General features: G+C 50.4%; 1 protein-coding gene across 1 annotated transcript in view; it reads left to right on the top strand.

Annotated features, from left to right (window-relative positions):
* Window positions 1-1,165: 1,165 nt before the first annotated feature.
* RNF165 (ring finger protein 165) overlaps window positions 1,166-13,583 on the top strand; it is a 49,179-nt gene continuing 36,761 nt past the window's right edge. The window contains exon 1 of the mRNA XM_017819735.1: window positions 1,166-1,227. Coding sequence (XP_017675224.1) covers window positions 1,167-1,227 — 61 coding nt within the window. The 5' untranslated portion in view covers window position 1,166. The remainder of the gene's footprint in view (window positions 1,228-13,583) is intronic.

Genomic DNA, 13,583 nt, shown 5'->3' with positions numbered 1-13,583 from the left:
ATGTGTGCACATGTATGCATGTGTATCTGCATAAATGTGTGCACATGTATGTGTGTGCATGTACATGTGCGTGCCCGTGTGTCTGTCTCTGGCTGCACATGTGCACAGGGCTGTGTAGGTGTACGAGGTGTGTGCCTGTATTCCAGATGCCAACACACATGTGTGTGTCCCAGCATATGTGTGCATGTGTTTGTGCACGTGTGCCTCTGTTTCCCACACATGTGAACATGTGTGGCCGCACATGTGTGTGCGTGTGTGCCTCGGGCTGCACATGTGCACGGGGCTGTGTGCCTACATGTGTCTGTGCTGGTGTGCGCTGGATGCTGGCACACACACGTGTGAGCCCAGGCATGTGTGTGTACACGTGTGTGCAACACATCCATGTGAAAGAATGGATGGATGGATGGGTGGATGGAGAGGTGGATATATCGTGGATGGAAGCATGAATGTATGGATGGTGGATGGTGAATGGACGGATGGATAATGGATGGATGGACGGATGGATGGATGGATGGTGGGTAGATGAATGGATGGTGGAGGGTGGATGGACGGACAGATGATGGAGGGATGGGTGGTGAATGGATGGACAATGGATGAATGGATGGATGGACAAATGAATGGACAAATGGATGGATGGATAGGTTGGGGATGGGCGGATGGTGGACGGATGGGTGGATGACGGATGAATGGTGGGTGGGCGATGGATGGTGGACGGACGGTGGATGGACAATGGATGGATGGAAGGATGGGTGGATGGTGGATGGATGATGGATGAATGGATGGATGGAAGGATGGGTGGATGGTGGATGGATGATGGATGAATGAATGGATGGGCAAACGGACGGATGGCTGATAGCTGGATGGACGGACGGACGGATGGCAGATGTACAGTCTGACTGACTGACGGACGGACGGACGGACGGACCCCCGGCGTCTGCGCGCGCACGCACCAGCCCCCCTCTTTCCCCCCCCCTCCCGCGCGTGCGCGCCTGCTCTCGCTCTCCTCGCCCCGCCCCCCGCCCCCCATTGGCCGGTTCCCGCGCGGGGGGCGTGTCCCGCCGCGTTCGCCGCTTCCCATTGGCCGCGGGTCCCTTTGTGTGCGGGCGCAGCGCGGCCCCGGCGCAGTCGGCGGCGCGTCCGCGGGGCGGGAAGGGCCGGGCCGCAGCATGGTCCTGGTGCACGTCGGATACCTGGTGCTGCCCGTCTTCGGCTCCGTGCGCAACAGAGGTACCGCTCCCGGCGCCGCGGGGGGGGCGACGCGGCCCGCAGTCCCGGCAGGACAAAGTGTGGGGGGGTGCCCCTTACCTCCCCCAGCCCCCCAGCATCCCCCCTTTTCGGGACACCACTCCTCTTTTGGGACACCCCCCCCTCGCCCGCACCCCCTCCCGCCCGCACCTCCCCGTCTCTGCGGTAGATCCATTCTTCCCTCCCCCCTCACCCCCCACATTCTTCTTTTACAAATTTTATTTTTATTTTTTAATTTACCTTCCTCTTGCCCCCCCCCACCTTCGCCCCCTCTCGCCGTAGCCACCCAGGCCATCCCAGCGTAGCTGTAGCCGATAACAGCCATTTTTGTACCTCCATCCTGTGTAGTAGCTGAGTTACATTTTGCACTGTAAATTCCTGTTAAGTGGATTTGTTTTGCCGTGGTCGTCGACGCAGAGTCTCTTTATGGAGGGGTAGTGGGAGGGAGGGGAAGGGGGGCAGACGCCCTCAAATTGCGGCCAAAACCACAATCACAGGACGGGTGAGGTTGTAAGCGACCACACCGGGGTCCTCTGGTCCCGCCTCCCTGCTCCAAACCTTCTAAAAAATACTCTAAGTCGGGGAGAGGAAACCCAGCGATTGGCCCCGATTCCCTGAAAATCAGGCTGGAAAAAGAGCTGGGGAGTGGGATCTGTGGTTGAGCGGGAGTTAAAGTGCCCCCCCCGGGAGCTGCTGGCGGGGGGTGCAGCATCCCTGTCCCCGCGGTGACACCTCTGTCCCCGCTGGCACCGACCCCCGCCCCGTCCGTCCTTCCATCCATCCAGCCACAAGTGTCCTGTCCCGCCAGCACACCCCCAAAACTGGCCAACACCTACCCCCTCCCCCCCCCAAATAAAAAACCCCGAACAAAACTGGGCTGCGAAAAAGAGACGACTGGCAAAATGGTTTTCCATTAAACAGGGATAACATTTTTTTCTGCTGTGCTAAATTACTTCCTGTTCTTATTTTGTGGGTAATTTTTTCTGTACCGAATATCCTTTGGTTGTGTATCTCCACCTTTTTTCTTGTACTAAAACTAAAGCATGGTCTGTATTTTTTTACATTACCTAGTTTCTGATGTAAATCTCTCTGTAGAGACATACCCTGCTGAAATGTAATGTGCTGTAGCCTATACATCTGCTCAGTGTACGCTGCTTTTGTTCTGTTGCCCTTCCATAGCATGGTGGGCCTTGCCTTTTTGTATTGTGTGCATGATGACATTGTTACACACGATTCCACTAATACTAATATACGATCTCTCAATAAAGAAACTAGTTTTCCTATATTAACCTAGTGTGCTTTTTCTATTGCTGTTTCCCCATTTATTGTCGTATCCTGCTGTTTAGATTTTTTCCTTGCTTTTCCCCCCCCATCGTGAGGTTTGAGTGAGTGGATTTTTTTCCTCCCTCGTAGTGCAGATGTGGGGGGGCTTTTAAATACATTTTTCCCCCCTCCTATCCCATATCTACCCTCAGCATTAGTCTGTGTGTACATAATCCCCAGCGCACAGTCCGTATTGCTGTTGTGCCGATGCAGAATTCTGTTTTTACCGCAGAATAGCTAAAAAAAAAAAGTGTACAATCCAATCCCTCATTATTAATCGGGGAAAAAAAAAAACCCAGATATTTGATGAAGGGTCTGCTGCTTATTCATTCTAGTTACAACATTACACATTCCTTACCAGAACTGATAACCGAAGCGACCTCCGGATGGATGGGGGGAATTGTTTGGGTTTTTTTTGAAACTCTTTGATTAACAAGAGGTGTAAACGAGCCTGGGAGATTAAAAAAAAAAAATTCCCTTTAATCTTTAAGCTGTATATTTAAACGTATACATCTCTGCGAGTGCCCTGCCCACCATCTGCCAGGCGAGAAGTTGCCGTGCCTCGGTCCCGCGGCGACTGGCACGCTATAAATATCTTCACTAGACCCCTGCAAGGCAGGGCTCGTAAAAACCGTCCCAGCTGCTAATGTTGTAACTACATTTTTCCTGCTCGAAGCCTCCAGGCCTACCATCTTCTGAATAAACTCGATTTGGTCAAAAAAAAAAAAAAAAGAATTTAAAAAAGCAAAGTACGGGGTTGGGAGAAAGTAATGGGGAACCTTAAAATATTTGGAAGCGTGGAGGGATGGATAAATTGCGGTCAGCGAGCAGTTTTGCTGCAGCAGCAAAGCGATAATAATAGTGGCCACCTCTCCCTTGTTCCTGCACCAGACCCCTCTCCCAGGTCTGCAAAATGGTCCTGTAAAACCTCCCAGCTTTGGCTTGGATGCCACGAGAAACTGAGGGAAGTCAGGGCTCCCAAAGCCAGGAGAGATGGGGCTGGGAAGGGGAGGCGGTGGGGGGAAGCATCTTGTCTTTAATTACATTTCCACAGAAGCCGGGGTGGGGGGAGACACAGGATTGGTGATTGGTCTTTAATGAGAGGAAGACAAATTTCAGCAGGTCGGTGGGTTCCCACCGCTAAAAATTTCACGAGGAGCCTCTGGCAAACAAAGCAAAATCCAGTGGCTCCGGCAGCCTGCCCTGCCTTACCCCAGCATCCCTCCCAGAGACGCATCATTTTGCAAGGCCGTGCCTTTCCACCTCCCTCCTAGCTTTATCCTGAGTTTGGTTGGTTTTCTCTATAAACATTTACTTATGATTTCCTTCTCCATATTTCCTTTTCCGTGTACCTCGGTGACTGTTTGGCCATCCTGTCCCCCCACCCTGTATGAGCACCGGCGGGTCGCCCCCCTGCTCCCCCCTGGATGTAGTGTTTGCCGTGGCCCTTTGTTCTCGCTCCATCCTCGCCCCGGGCCAGCGCTGAGCTCCTCCGTGCCTGACACATGTCCCCGTACACATCCCGAGGAGGGAGGCTGTGCTTCTCGCTTGCATGAAGGGAGACATGCATGCCTGTTGGGGCTGATCATTTTCCAATGTGATTTTTTTTTTTAATTATTATTTCCCCCACCCCCCCTTCTTTTTGTTCTCTCTTTCTCCTTTTTTTTTTTTTTTAGTTTTTTTTTTTTTTTTGATTCAAACCCCCCCCACCCCCACGTAAGACAATGAGATTCGGGTTATGGCGTGGAAAAAAACAAAACAAAACAAAAAAAAACCCGAAAAGAAACCGCAAATCCCACTCTCCTCTACCCCACCCCAAACCCCGACAGGGATAAACCCATCCTTTCCAAATGCACCACAGACACCTGCCGGCAGCTGCCCCTTTGTTGGGAGTGGGGAATTCACTGCAGCGAGCGTAATAACCTCCCCCCCAGGTCTCACTCTGCAAATTAGCACTGATACAGAGCAAAACTGCGTGGTCAATGTGCTCTGAGGATGCCTTGGTAATCTAATAATGGAGAAAGCTGCTGGGTTAATGGCAACTTTTAGAGCAATTTATCATCCGCATCATATTTTTGACCTGTCTTGTTAGAAACACATCCTTACAAGAGGAAACATCCCCCCCTCCTCCACCTCCCAGCCTTATTAGTCAGTAACCACCAGGCTTTCATAGCTCATAATCCATCAAACTCATCCACATTTTAATGACTTAATTCCTTTGACACTCTTGAAAAGCCACCTTTCAGTCTTAAAAAAAGCCACCTGGTGCAAAGAAAATGATATATTTTTTTGTTTTAGCATCGCGGGCTGAGGAGATCCAAGGCAAGTCACGTGCTGGTGGTGCTGCTGTGGGTGTGGAGGCACATGCAGTGATTTCTGTAAAGCCTAGACATCTCCCCAGCACCAACCTGTGTCCCTGGGCTCCTTTAAATAACTTCTTTCAGTAACAGGGAGAGGGGTAGCCTCAAACACGGACCAAATGGGCTCTGAGGTTCATTTATCTGAGGGTTGTGTAGAGGTCTCACACACATCTGCGTGCATTTAATGATGCCAAACGGGAGCTGGACTGATGGGGCTCTCACATGGGGCTTGGGGTGGTGGCACAAACTCCATCGATGGTTTCTTAAGAAAAAGAGAAACAAGTAGTGGTCACGTTTTGCTCATACTGGGAATTACCAGCAAAGTCTAAAGAAAGATCTGGCCCCGTGGAAGTGTATGATTTAAGAACCGGTGAGTTGGTGCACGAGTGAGACAGCAAAAGGAGCTGGGGGGTGGTTTGGGGGGTGTCTGCCACAAAACCCAGGAGGTGCTCTGGTTGGAGGGGGTGAAGTGGTGGGGACACAGCCCATCAGCGCTGGCTGTGCCCTGGACAGAGTGTGGGTGCCAAATCGGGGGGAGAGATCTGTAGGTGCCAAGACACTGCCATATCCACCTCCAGCCTCGGTCCTTGCCGAGTCACCCCGAGTCCTCCTCCGTGACCCCCCTGGAAGTCCTGTCCTGGAGTAAGTCTGAGCTTTGTTTTTTGTTGCTGCTTCAAACCTTGCTCATAACCTGGGGAGATTCTCGATAGCTGGAAGGGGAGGATGCAGCATAGCTGGGGCTCCCAAACCTGTAGGAGAAACACCCCAAATACCTCGGGGAGCACGTGGGACATCTGAGGCTGGCTCATCTCTCTGCACTGATCAGACAGAGGGTGCTCACAACCCCTAGGGTGGAAGGAGGTGGGAGTATGGCTCTTTCAGGGGTAGTGAGGGCATGAGTATGCCCTCCAGCCCCTTTACATGCTGGTTTAAACCCAAACCGTGCACTGGGGCTGCCTTATGTCTAAACTGGAAGGTTCTTGCCTCTAGAGGTGTTTGAAAAGGGACACACACTGCAGCAGGTCAGCCAAGAAAAGCTTTTCCCACCCTTAACCTGGGAGCACTCGTTTTGGGAAGCATTAAATAAGTGAGTCAGAAATTCAAGGGGAGACTTTGCAAAAGGCCTTCTGCATCAAATCATCTCTGATATCTGTAACCCCCAAGACCAGAGTTGGTTTGGCAGTTGGGGGAGGTGTGATGGCAATGCCAATGTTGTGACTCTTGGGCATCTCACGGTATTTGGGTGTTTCTCCCTAAACCTGCAGCTCCTGGAGTCGGGTGGTAGCACGAGGCTTTTCCCTTAAGGGTTTGTACATAAAGTACATCTTCAATTTGCTGCTTGTGGCAAACTTGATCCTCAAACCTCACAAGTCCTCTACAACACTCAGCAGGTTTTTCAGCTGACGTGGTGGTTTGAGAAGGAGAAGGGTGATGAGGCTACAGTGGGGCCGGGGCAAAGGCTTCAGGAAGGGCAGTGAGAGTTGGGATAAGACCCAGTGGGGAAAATGGTAATTTTCTGCCTTTTTTGGTTCAGTGTGGGGCGATGGAGTGGGTTGGTCTGCAGTTGGGGTTGGCAGAGGGGTTGTGGTTTCCCAAGCGACTCTGCATGGGAACCCATGGGAGATGCACAAATTAAATCCTTGTGTGGTCTTGCCTTACTCCTAAATCTTCTTAGTGAGAAAATCGTGTCTCTTGCAAATGGTTAAATTCTCCCTCTAAAATAATAAAAAAAACACCCAATCCCTTCTCAGCCAGTGCCACAGATCCTGGTGGTGGCAGGGACTGGGCTCCTGTGCTGGAGAGCTCAGCAGCAGCCAGGATGGAGGGAAATCAAACCCAGATCTTCTCCATGCCTCCTCACCACCTTTTCTTACCCTTTCTGCTCCTCCTCTGCTCAGTTTTGCAGTCTCCCAGGACCTTTTCTCACACATTTTCCTGCCAGCCGGTCCTTTACATTTCCCAGCCCCAGCTGGATTGGGCTGGTTGGCCCATGCTGTCATGGATCCCTCTTGGTAAGTCCTTAACTGCTGTTGTTTTCTGTCCCTCCCTTTAAAGGCTGTAAAATGTGTCTGCAGGAAAGCTGTGTGTGTGGCTTGTGGCTCTTTAATGAACATCATCAGTTTGGCTTCAGGGACTAAACCCAGTGGGGTCAGGAGCAAAGAAGTGCTGGAAGCAGTGAAGATGCAGGTCATGGAGAGAGGTAGTAAGGGGCAGCCCAGTGGGCTGGGAGCCTTTGAGATGGGGACATGCCTGTGGGGGACATGTTTGGATGAGGATTTCGGTAGCTGGGGGAAGGATCCGAGTGTCCCCGTCTCTCACACCACATCCCTGTGCTCCTGGCTGCTCACAGTGGCTGCCCTGCCTAGACGTGACACTCCAAGGCGTGGGTGACCCTCAGCTCAGTCTGAGCCATTGGCTATTGCTGGTTTTCCCCTTTTTCTCCCCCTGAAGGGCTCAAGTGGTGCTGTGGAGCTGTTACTGTGCATCACTCCTCCATGTCTCCCTTCCCAAATGGTACAAGGGGCAGGTGTCCCCCTAAACGAGGAGAAAACCAGCGATGGGCAACTTCTGGGACTTTTTTGAGCAGGACTCTGATGGAACTAGACAGCCCACCAAGCCGTATGTCCATCTCTGGAGCTAAGAACTGCTCTGAAAACCTGCTCTTGTCCTTTTCTCCAGGCTTGGAGGGGTCCCTGAAAGACATTCAGAAAAAAACATCCCTTGGGCATCCATCTCCACGCAGCTTCTCCCCACGCTGGGTTCTTCCAGGGGCGGGTGGGATTGGGAAAGTTCCCCATAGCAAATGTGCCCTTCCCAGCTGTGCTTCCTGTGTGTCTCTGGGGTTCCTCATTCTGTTGGCATCTGATCTTCCATCAGTTGCACTGATATATCAAGGTACTGATATATCCCATGGAATCTTGGCTTTTTTGGGAGCTATGGATGCATGAGGAGGCACCACTCATGATTGATTGCCCAGCTAGCTTGTTTTCATTATATTTCTGCTTGAAAACTGGGCATATACAAATAAAAGGAAGCTTTCTTCTCCTTTTTGATAGCAGAGGAGGTGCCTGTGTTTACCTGTGTGCCTTGGGGCAGTGGGGAATGTTTGTCTGGTCCACTCAGGGTTGTCCATCGTCATCTGGGGGGAGCTGAGACATAAGTAGTCTCTCCTGTGACCCCCAAACCTCAGTGAGGAGCAACTGGAGTCAGAAAAGGTCTGTAGGTTCGTGGTGGAGCTACCTGGACATGGGATTGGACACCCATCTGGGAAGGTCTGAACATGTTTATATGCACATAAAGCCGAAGTAAGTCCTCGGCTTTTAAAAGGGTTGCTTGGCTTTTATACTGCAATAAATAAGAGGAGAACCTAGTTTGAGGTGTGTTTGTATCTAAAAAAAAAAATAAAAAAAATAGTAATTGGCAGCAAACTGGCCACAGTCTAAAGGTAATTTTGCTTGCAGGAGGGTTTGGTGATGCAGTTATTTTTGCAAGACTATCTGCGTGTGTTAATCCCTGGTTTGGCATTTGCAGTTAAACTTGAGCAGGAGCTTTTTAAATCTCAGTCAGAGTCTGAAGGTAATGGGGGTGGTGATGCTTCAGGAGAAGTGTCCATCAAGCCTGGCAGTTTCCACAACCTCCAGGCGGAAAATACCACTCATTTGCCTGTCAGGAAGGGAGCTGTAAATCTCATGCAGATTACCGTGCTCCTTGTTGTGGTTTGCTAAATCCACATTTCTCTTTCTTGTAGCCTGGCCTTTAATATTAATATCTTTAATTTCATTTATAAATTCACTTATCAGCTTTCATTAGTCATCCCGTTAATGATCCCAGGCAAGAAATTTGTCATTTGACGTCAAAAGGCAGATTAAGGGACTTCTAAAGCCTTGGGAAACGGCTTCATGCTGCACTGGAATTATAGTGGTTGGCATATGTGGCTAATACTAGGTATAATTTGCATCTGCTGCTCAGGGGAGGAGTGATTATTTCATATATTTAGCAGAAAACAAGAGCATTTCTTGATCATGAATGGTGTTACATTTCCTGCAAACTCTGCAGTGTTATGAATCACTGGGCTATAAACATCTTGTTTGCTGGTGTGCCTGGTTTTGCATTACCACAATGGGAAGCCCCGGAGGGTCAGATCCTGACAGCTCTCCTCCTCCTTGGTAGGGTCTTACTGCACGAGCAGCTAATCGAAATTAAGAGTTTCCCCTCAACACTGGGAGCTGGAAGGGACAGGGAGTGGATTAAGTTCTGCTTCGCCAAAATAGAGCGTTCTCTGGTCTCTGCTCTCCCCGGTGGGAGGTGAGGGTGTTTGGTAGGATAAGTGTCCTAGGCATGAAAATGAGGGGGAAAAACTCACAATATTTGCTCAGAAATAGAGAGAGCAGGGTTGGACTGAAAACAGATGAGATGTGGTGTCCCCAGGCACTGGTCCATTCAGGTCCATCACGATGAGGCTTTACAGATGCTGGGAGCAAGCAGCGTGTTGGAAGAAGCCTTATCTTGTCCAGCTGTTATTTGTGATATCCCACAAATCTCCTGGGGCTGAGATAAGGAACGAGGAGGCTTTCTGCACAGAGATAGCCTGACATTAGTGGGCTTGGGGTTACAAAGATGTTTTTTTAAATAATGAATGCCTCGTTGCATGCAACCCTATAAAAAAAGATCCCCTCCCGCGCTGGCCGCCTGTGAAGCCCATTGGCAGCCCCAAACTCCCTCCTGCTCCTCTTTACAGAGCCTCCTTTGAGATCAAAGGAGGAGTTCTCCATGGGGCTCAACTGAGAAAATGGTATCCCTTGTGCACCAAAAGAACTTATGAAGCTGGTTTTGCTCAGCCCTTGTTGGTTTGAGTGGGAAACATCCTGTGGAGGGATGATCCTGGCTCGACGTGAGGTGCCCACCCAGCTGCTCAAGAATTCCCCTCCTCGACAGGACAGAGGGGAGAAAATGAGATGGAAAAGAACTTGTGAGTTGAGATAAAGTCAGTTTAATTAAACAAAAGCAAAGGCTGCAGAGGAAAGTGAGTTATTCTGTACTTCCTATCCTGGGAAGCAGGGATTCAGCACACACTGGGAGAGCCTGGAAGCGGCATAATCTGTTTGTCCTGGACTGGTGGCAAAATTTTAAGATATTCTTGGCCCCACTCAGATAGGCCCCTCAGATGAGAGACATTGAGGGCTGGAGCGTGTGCAGGGAAGGGAACGGAGCTGGGGAAGGGTCTGGAGCAGCAGGAGCGTCTGAGGGAGCTGGGGGGGCTCATCTTGGAGAAAAGGAGGCTCAGGGGGGACCTTCTGGCTCTGTAACTCCCTGACAGGAGGGTGGAGCCAGGGGGGATTGGGCTCTGCTGCCAGGGAACAAGGGACAGGATGAGAGGAAACGGCCTCAAGTTGCATTGGGAGTGGTGATGGTGTTTGGATATTGGGAAAATTTCTTCATGGAAAGGGTTGTCCAGAACCTGGCAGAGGCTGCCCAGGGCAGTGTTGGAGTCCCCATCCCTGGTGGGATTTAAAAGCCCTGTGGATGTGGCACTTGGGGCCATGGGTTAGTGGTGGCCTTGGCAGTACTGGGGAATGGTTGGACTCGATAATCGATAATCTTGGAGGGCTTCTCCGGCCTGAAGGATTCCATGATTCTATACCTTCCTGAGCTTATCAAAGCTGCAGCAAAACCCATTGTCCATCCTTAATCTGTTGCTTATCTCTCTAGCTGAGAGATGAAGTAAATTTACCAGTAGTGGCTGGACTCTTTCCTCTGAGGTTATTCCTTCAACCTGTGAGCTGAAAATTATGGTATTGTGCAGGAATTGGGCCTCAAAGCAACAGATGTCCTGTCCCCAGAGCAGCAGGGGGTGAGTGATGGTTGGTGGGCCAGCAGCTCAGCTGGTGGCACTTCTATTGAACTGAGTTGCCAGGGACTAGAGCTACATTAAAACAGAAATATCTGGTTTTGATGATGATGATTGTTTTCCAGTTCACTGGCTGAAAATTTATTTTCCTGGTTTTATATTGTCCTGGAGTTTTTCAGCAAAATGAGTGGGTGGGGAGAGACTTTTAAATGGTTCATTTGAAGGGAGATGAAATAGGCCACAACCCCAGAAGTGAAATGCTTATGACAGAAAATGAAACAGCATCAACTGGATGCAGGGCTTAAAACCAATTCATTCCAATTTTTAAGTTGGGTTTTTCATACACAAATGTTTCACCTAGAGATAATTTTTTTCAGTATCAGAGAGGTGGATTAGGTGTTTTGTACTCTCTTGGGAAGCATGCAATGGTCAGGAATAGACTGCTTCAATTTTCAGTGTTATTGTACTGTGAAACTGTTGGATTTATTAATCTGTAGAAAGTGCTGTAATCTCTGAGATGAGTCTTGGAAAGACGGTTCCCAGTGCAGGAGGTCACAAAACCATATCAGCCCCTGCCTCTCCTTCCTTCTCACCTCCATTGGCATCAAGGCTGTGTTTCCAGGCTTGGGAGGGCCAGAGGTTGCTCCCAAAACGACAGTGAGAGTGGAAATCTTGAACAGGATGTGCAACCACTGCTTTGCTCCTGACTGGTCTCATCCACCGGAGTTACTCCTGCTCTGCTCTGTGGTGGTCTGGCCTCACCTCGAGTAATGTGTGCAGTATTTGTCACCACAATATGAGAAAGATGTTGAGTCCAAAGGAGGGACACGAGGATGGTGAAGGACCTTGATTTGAAGCCGTGTGAGGAGCGGCTGAGGGCACTTGGTGTGTTCAGCTGGAGAAGAGGAGACTGAGGGGAGACCTCATTGCAGTTACAACTTCCTGGGGAGGGGAACAGGAGGGACAGGCACTGATCTCTGCTCTCTGTAACCAGTGACAGGACCCCAGGGAATGGCCTGAAATTGTGTCAGGGCAGGGTTAGGTTGGATCTCAGGAAAAGATTCTTTCCCCAGAGGGTGGTCGGGCACTGAACAGGCTCCCCAGGGCAGTGATCACGGCCCCAAGGCTGACAGAGCCCAAGGAGTGTTTGGACAATGCTCTCAGGGACAGGGTGGGATTGCTGAGACTGTGTTGTGCAGGGTCAGGAGCTGGACTGGATGATCCTTGTCCCTTCCAGCTCAGGATATTCTGTGATTGTCCTCCAGCCTGCAGAAGCAAAAAGCAGCTTTTCCATGGCCTTGTTCGATTTGAGCAGGAAAGCTTGTCTGGCAAATGTGATTACAAACTGGCCAGTGGAAATCCTGGGTGTTTTGCCAGAGGAGACCATAGAAACACCTTGGAGGTAAGGACGTATCATCATCTTGCCCTGGGTCATCTGCTAGGAGAATCCTGTATTGCCAGATCGAGATGGCATATGATGCCATGCAGGGTGTGCTGCTTCAGGGTGCAGTGGTGTCCCAGGGAAGGAAAATATTGCCAGGAGGTAGTTACAGGCTTGGAAAAACAGGATATGGACCAAGGGGAAGGAAGGCAAGATCCCTTGGACAGAAAGAAGTTCCTCCTGAAAGGAGCTGGGATGCTGTTAGGGAAGCTGAGGTATGTTTGTTAGGTGTCCTGTGTGACACTGTTCTTCCTGTAGCAAGTGGTTTTGAGCCCCTTTAACAAAATCAAGGCCCAGAGCTCAACAACAATGGGGAAGCTGTTCTTTGGGATATGTTACACCGGCTCATGCATCATCCAGCTTGTGCTGAGCCCCTGTCCTTGTCCTGGGATTCCTTGTCCTGGGATTCCTTGTCCTGGACTTCCTTATCCACAGTCCAGCATCTCTCCTTGGACCTTTATCTGTTAGAAACCGAGTGATAAGGGAGATCTTTTCTGCCTGGGCTGACGTTGGTGCTGGCAGACCCAGCCTTGGGCCCGTCCTCTGGCTCTGCAGAGACACAACTTCTGGTGGTCTTCAACAAGTGCTTTATGAGCCTCGTTATCTGCTAGGTGAGAAGTCATAGAATCATGGAATACTCTGAGCTGGAAGGGACCCACAAGCATCATCCAGTCCAACTCCTGACTGCACAGACACCCCAACAATCCCACCTTGTCCCTGAGAGCGTTGTCCAAACACTCCTTGGGCTCTGTCAGCCTTGGTGCTGTGACCACTGCCCTGGGGAGCCTGTTCAGTGCCAACCACCCTCTGGGGAAAGAATCTTTTCCTGAGATCCAACCTAAACCTCCTCCTGGCCAGCACTGCTGTTGTTTTTCCCTTCACTTGACTTTTTCACCTTTACCACTCTTTTCCCCACCACATGTTACAATATCTGCTGTGCTTTCCCCTGTGGGTGTGATGGGCTTTTTTGAACTGCTCCTTCTTCACATTCCTTCTCCAAGCACCAAAGTCTTCCTCAAGGTTGGTGCTGGCTCTGGGATTCAAACCCACTGCAAATGCTCAAGATGCTTTAGCACGTTGGTCTGGAGTGTGTTGGTGGAGGGGAGGGTAAGGCCCTGCTCTCTGTGGGACAGTGTGTCCAGAGCTCCCTGAGAGCTCTGTAGGGGCTGAAGGGATGAGAAGGCTGAAGAGCATATGCTGTCCTCTGGCTGCTGCAGTGGGAGATGGCTGTGATGGATGCTGTAATAATTGGTGTTGGGAACATGAGCTCTATCTCGTAACTGGCTTCAAAGCATGGTCACATTCATTATTTGGCCAGGGGAAAGGAGCATCGTGGTGTAGTGCCAAGTGGGCTCTGGTACACATC

Source organism: Lepidothrix coronata, unplaced genomic scaffold (assembly GCF_001604755.1).
Source record: "Lepidothrix coronata isolate B3197 unplaced genomic scaffold, Lepidothrix_coronata-1.0 Scaffold77, whole genome shotgun sequence".
NCBI classification, from domain to species: Eukaryota; Metazoa; Chordata; class Aves; order Passeriformes; family Pipridae; genus Lepidothrix; species Lepidothrix coronata.
This window is presented reverse-complemented; position numbering and strand designations above follow the sequence as displayed.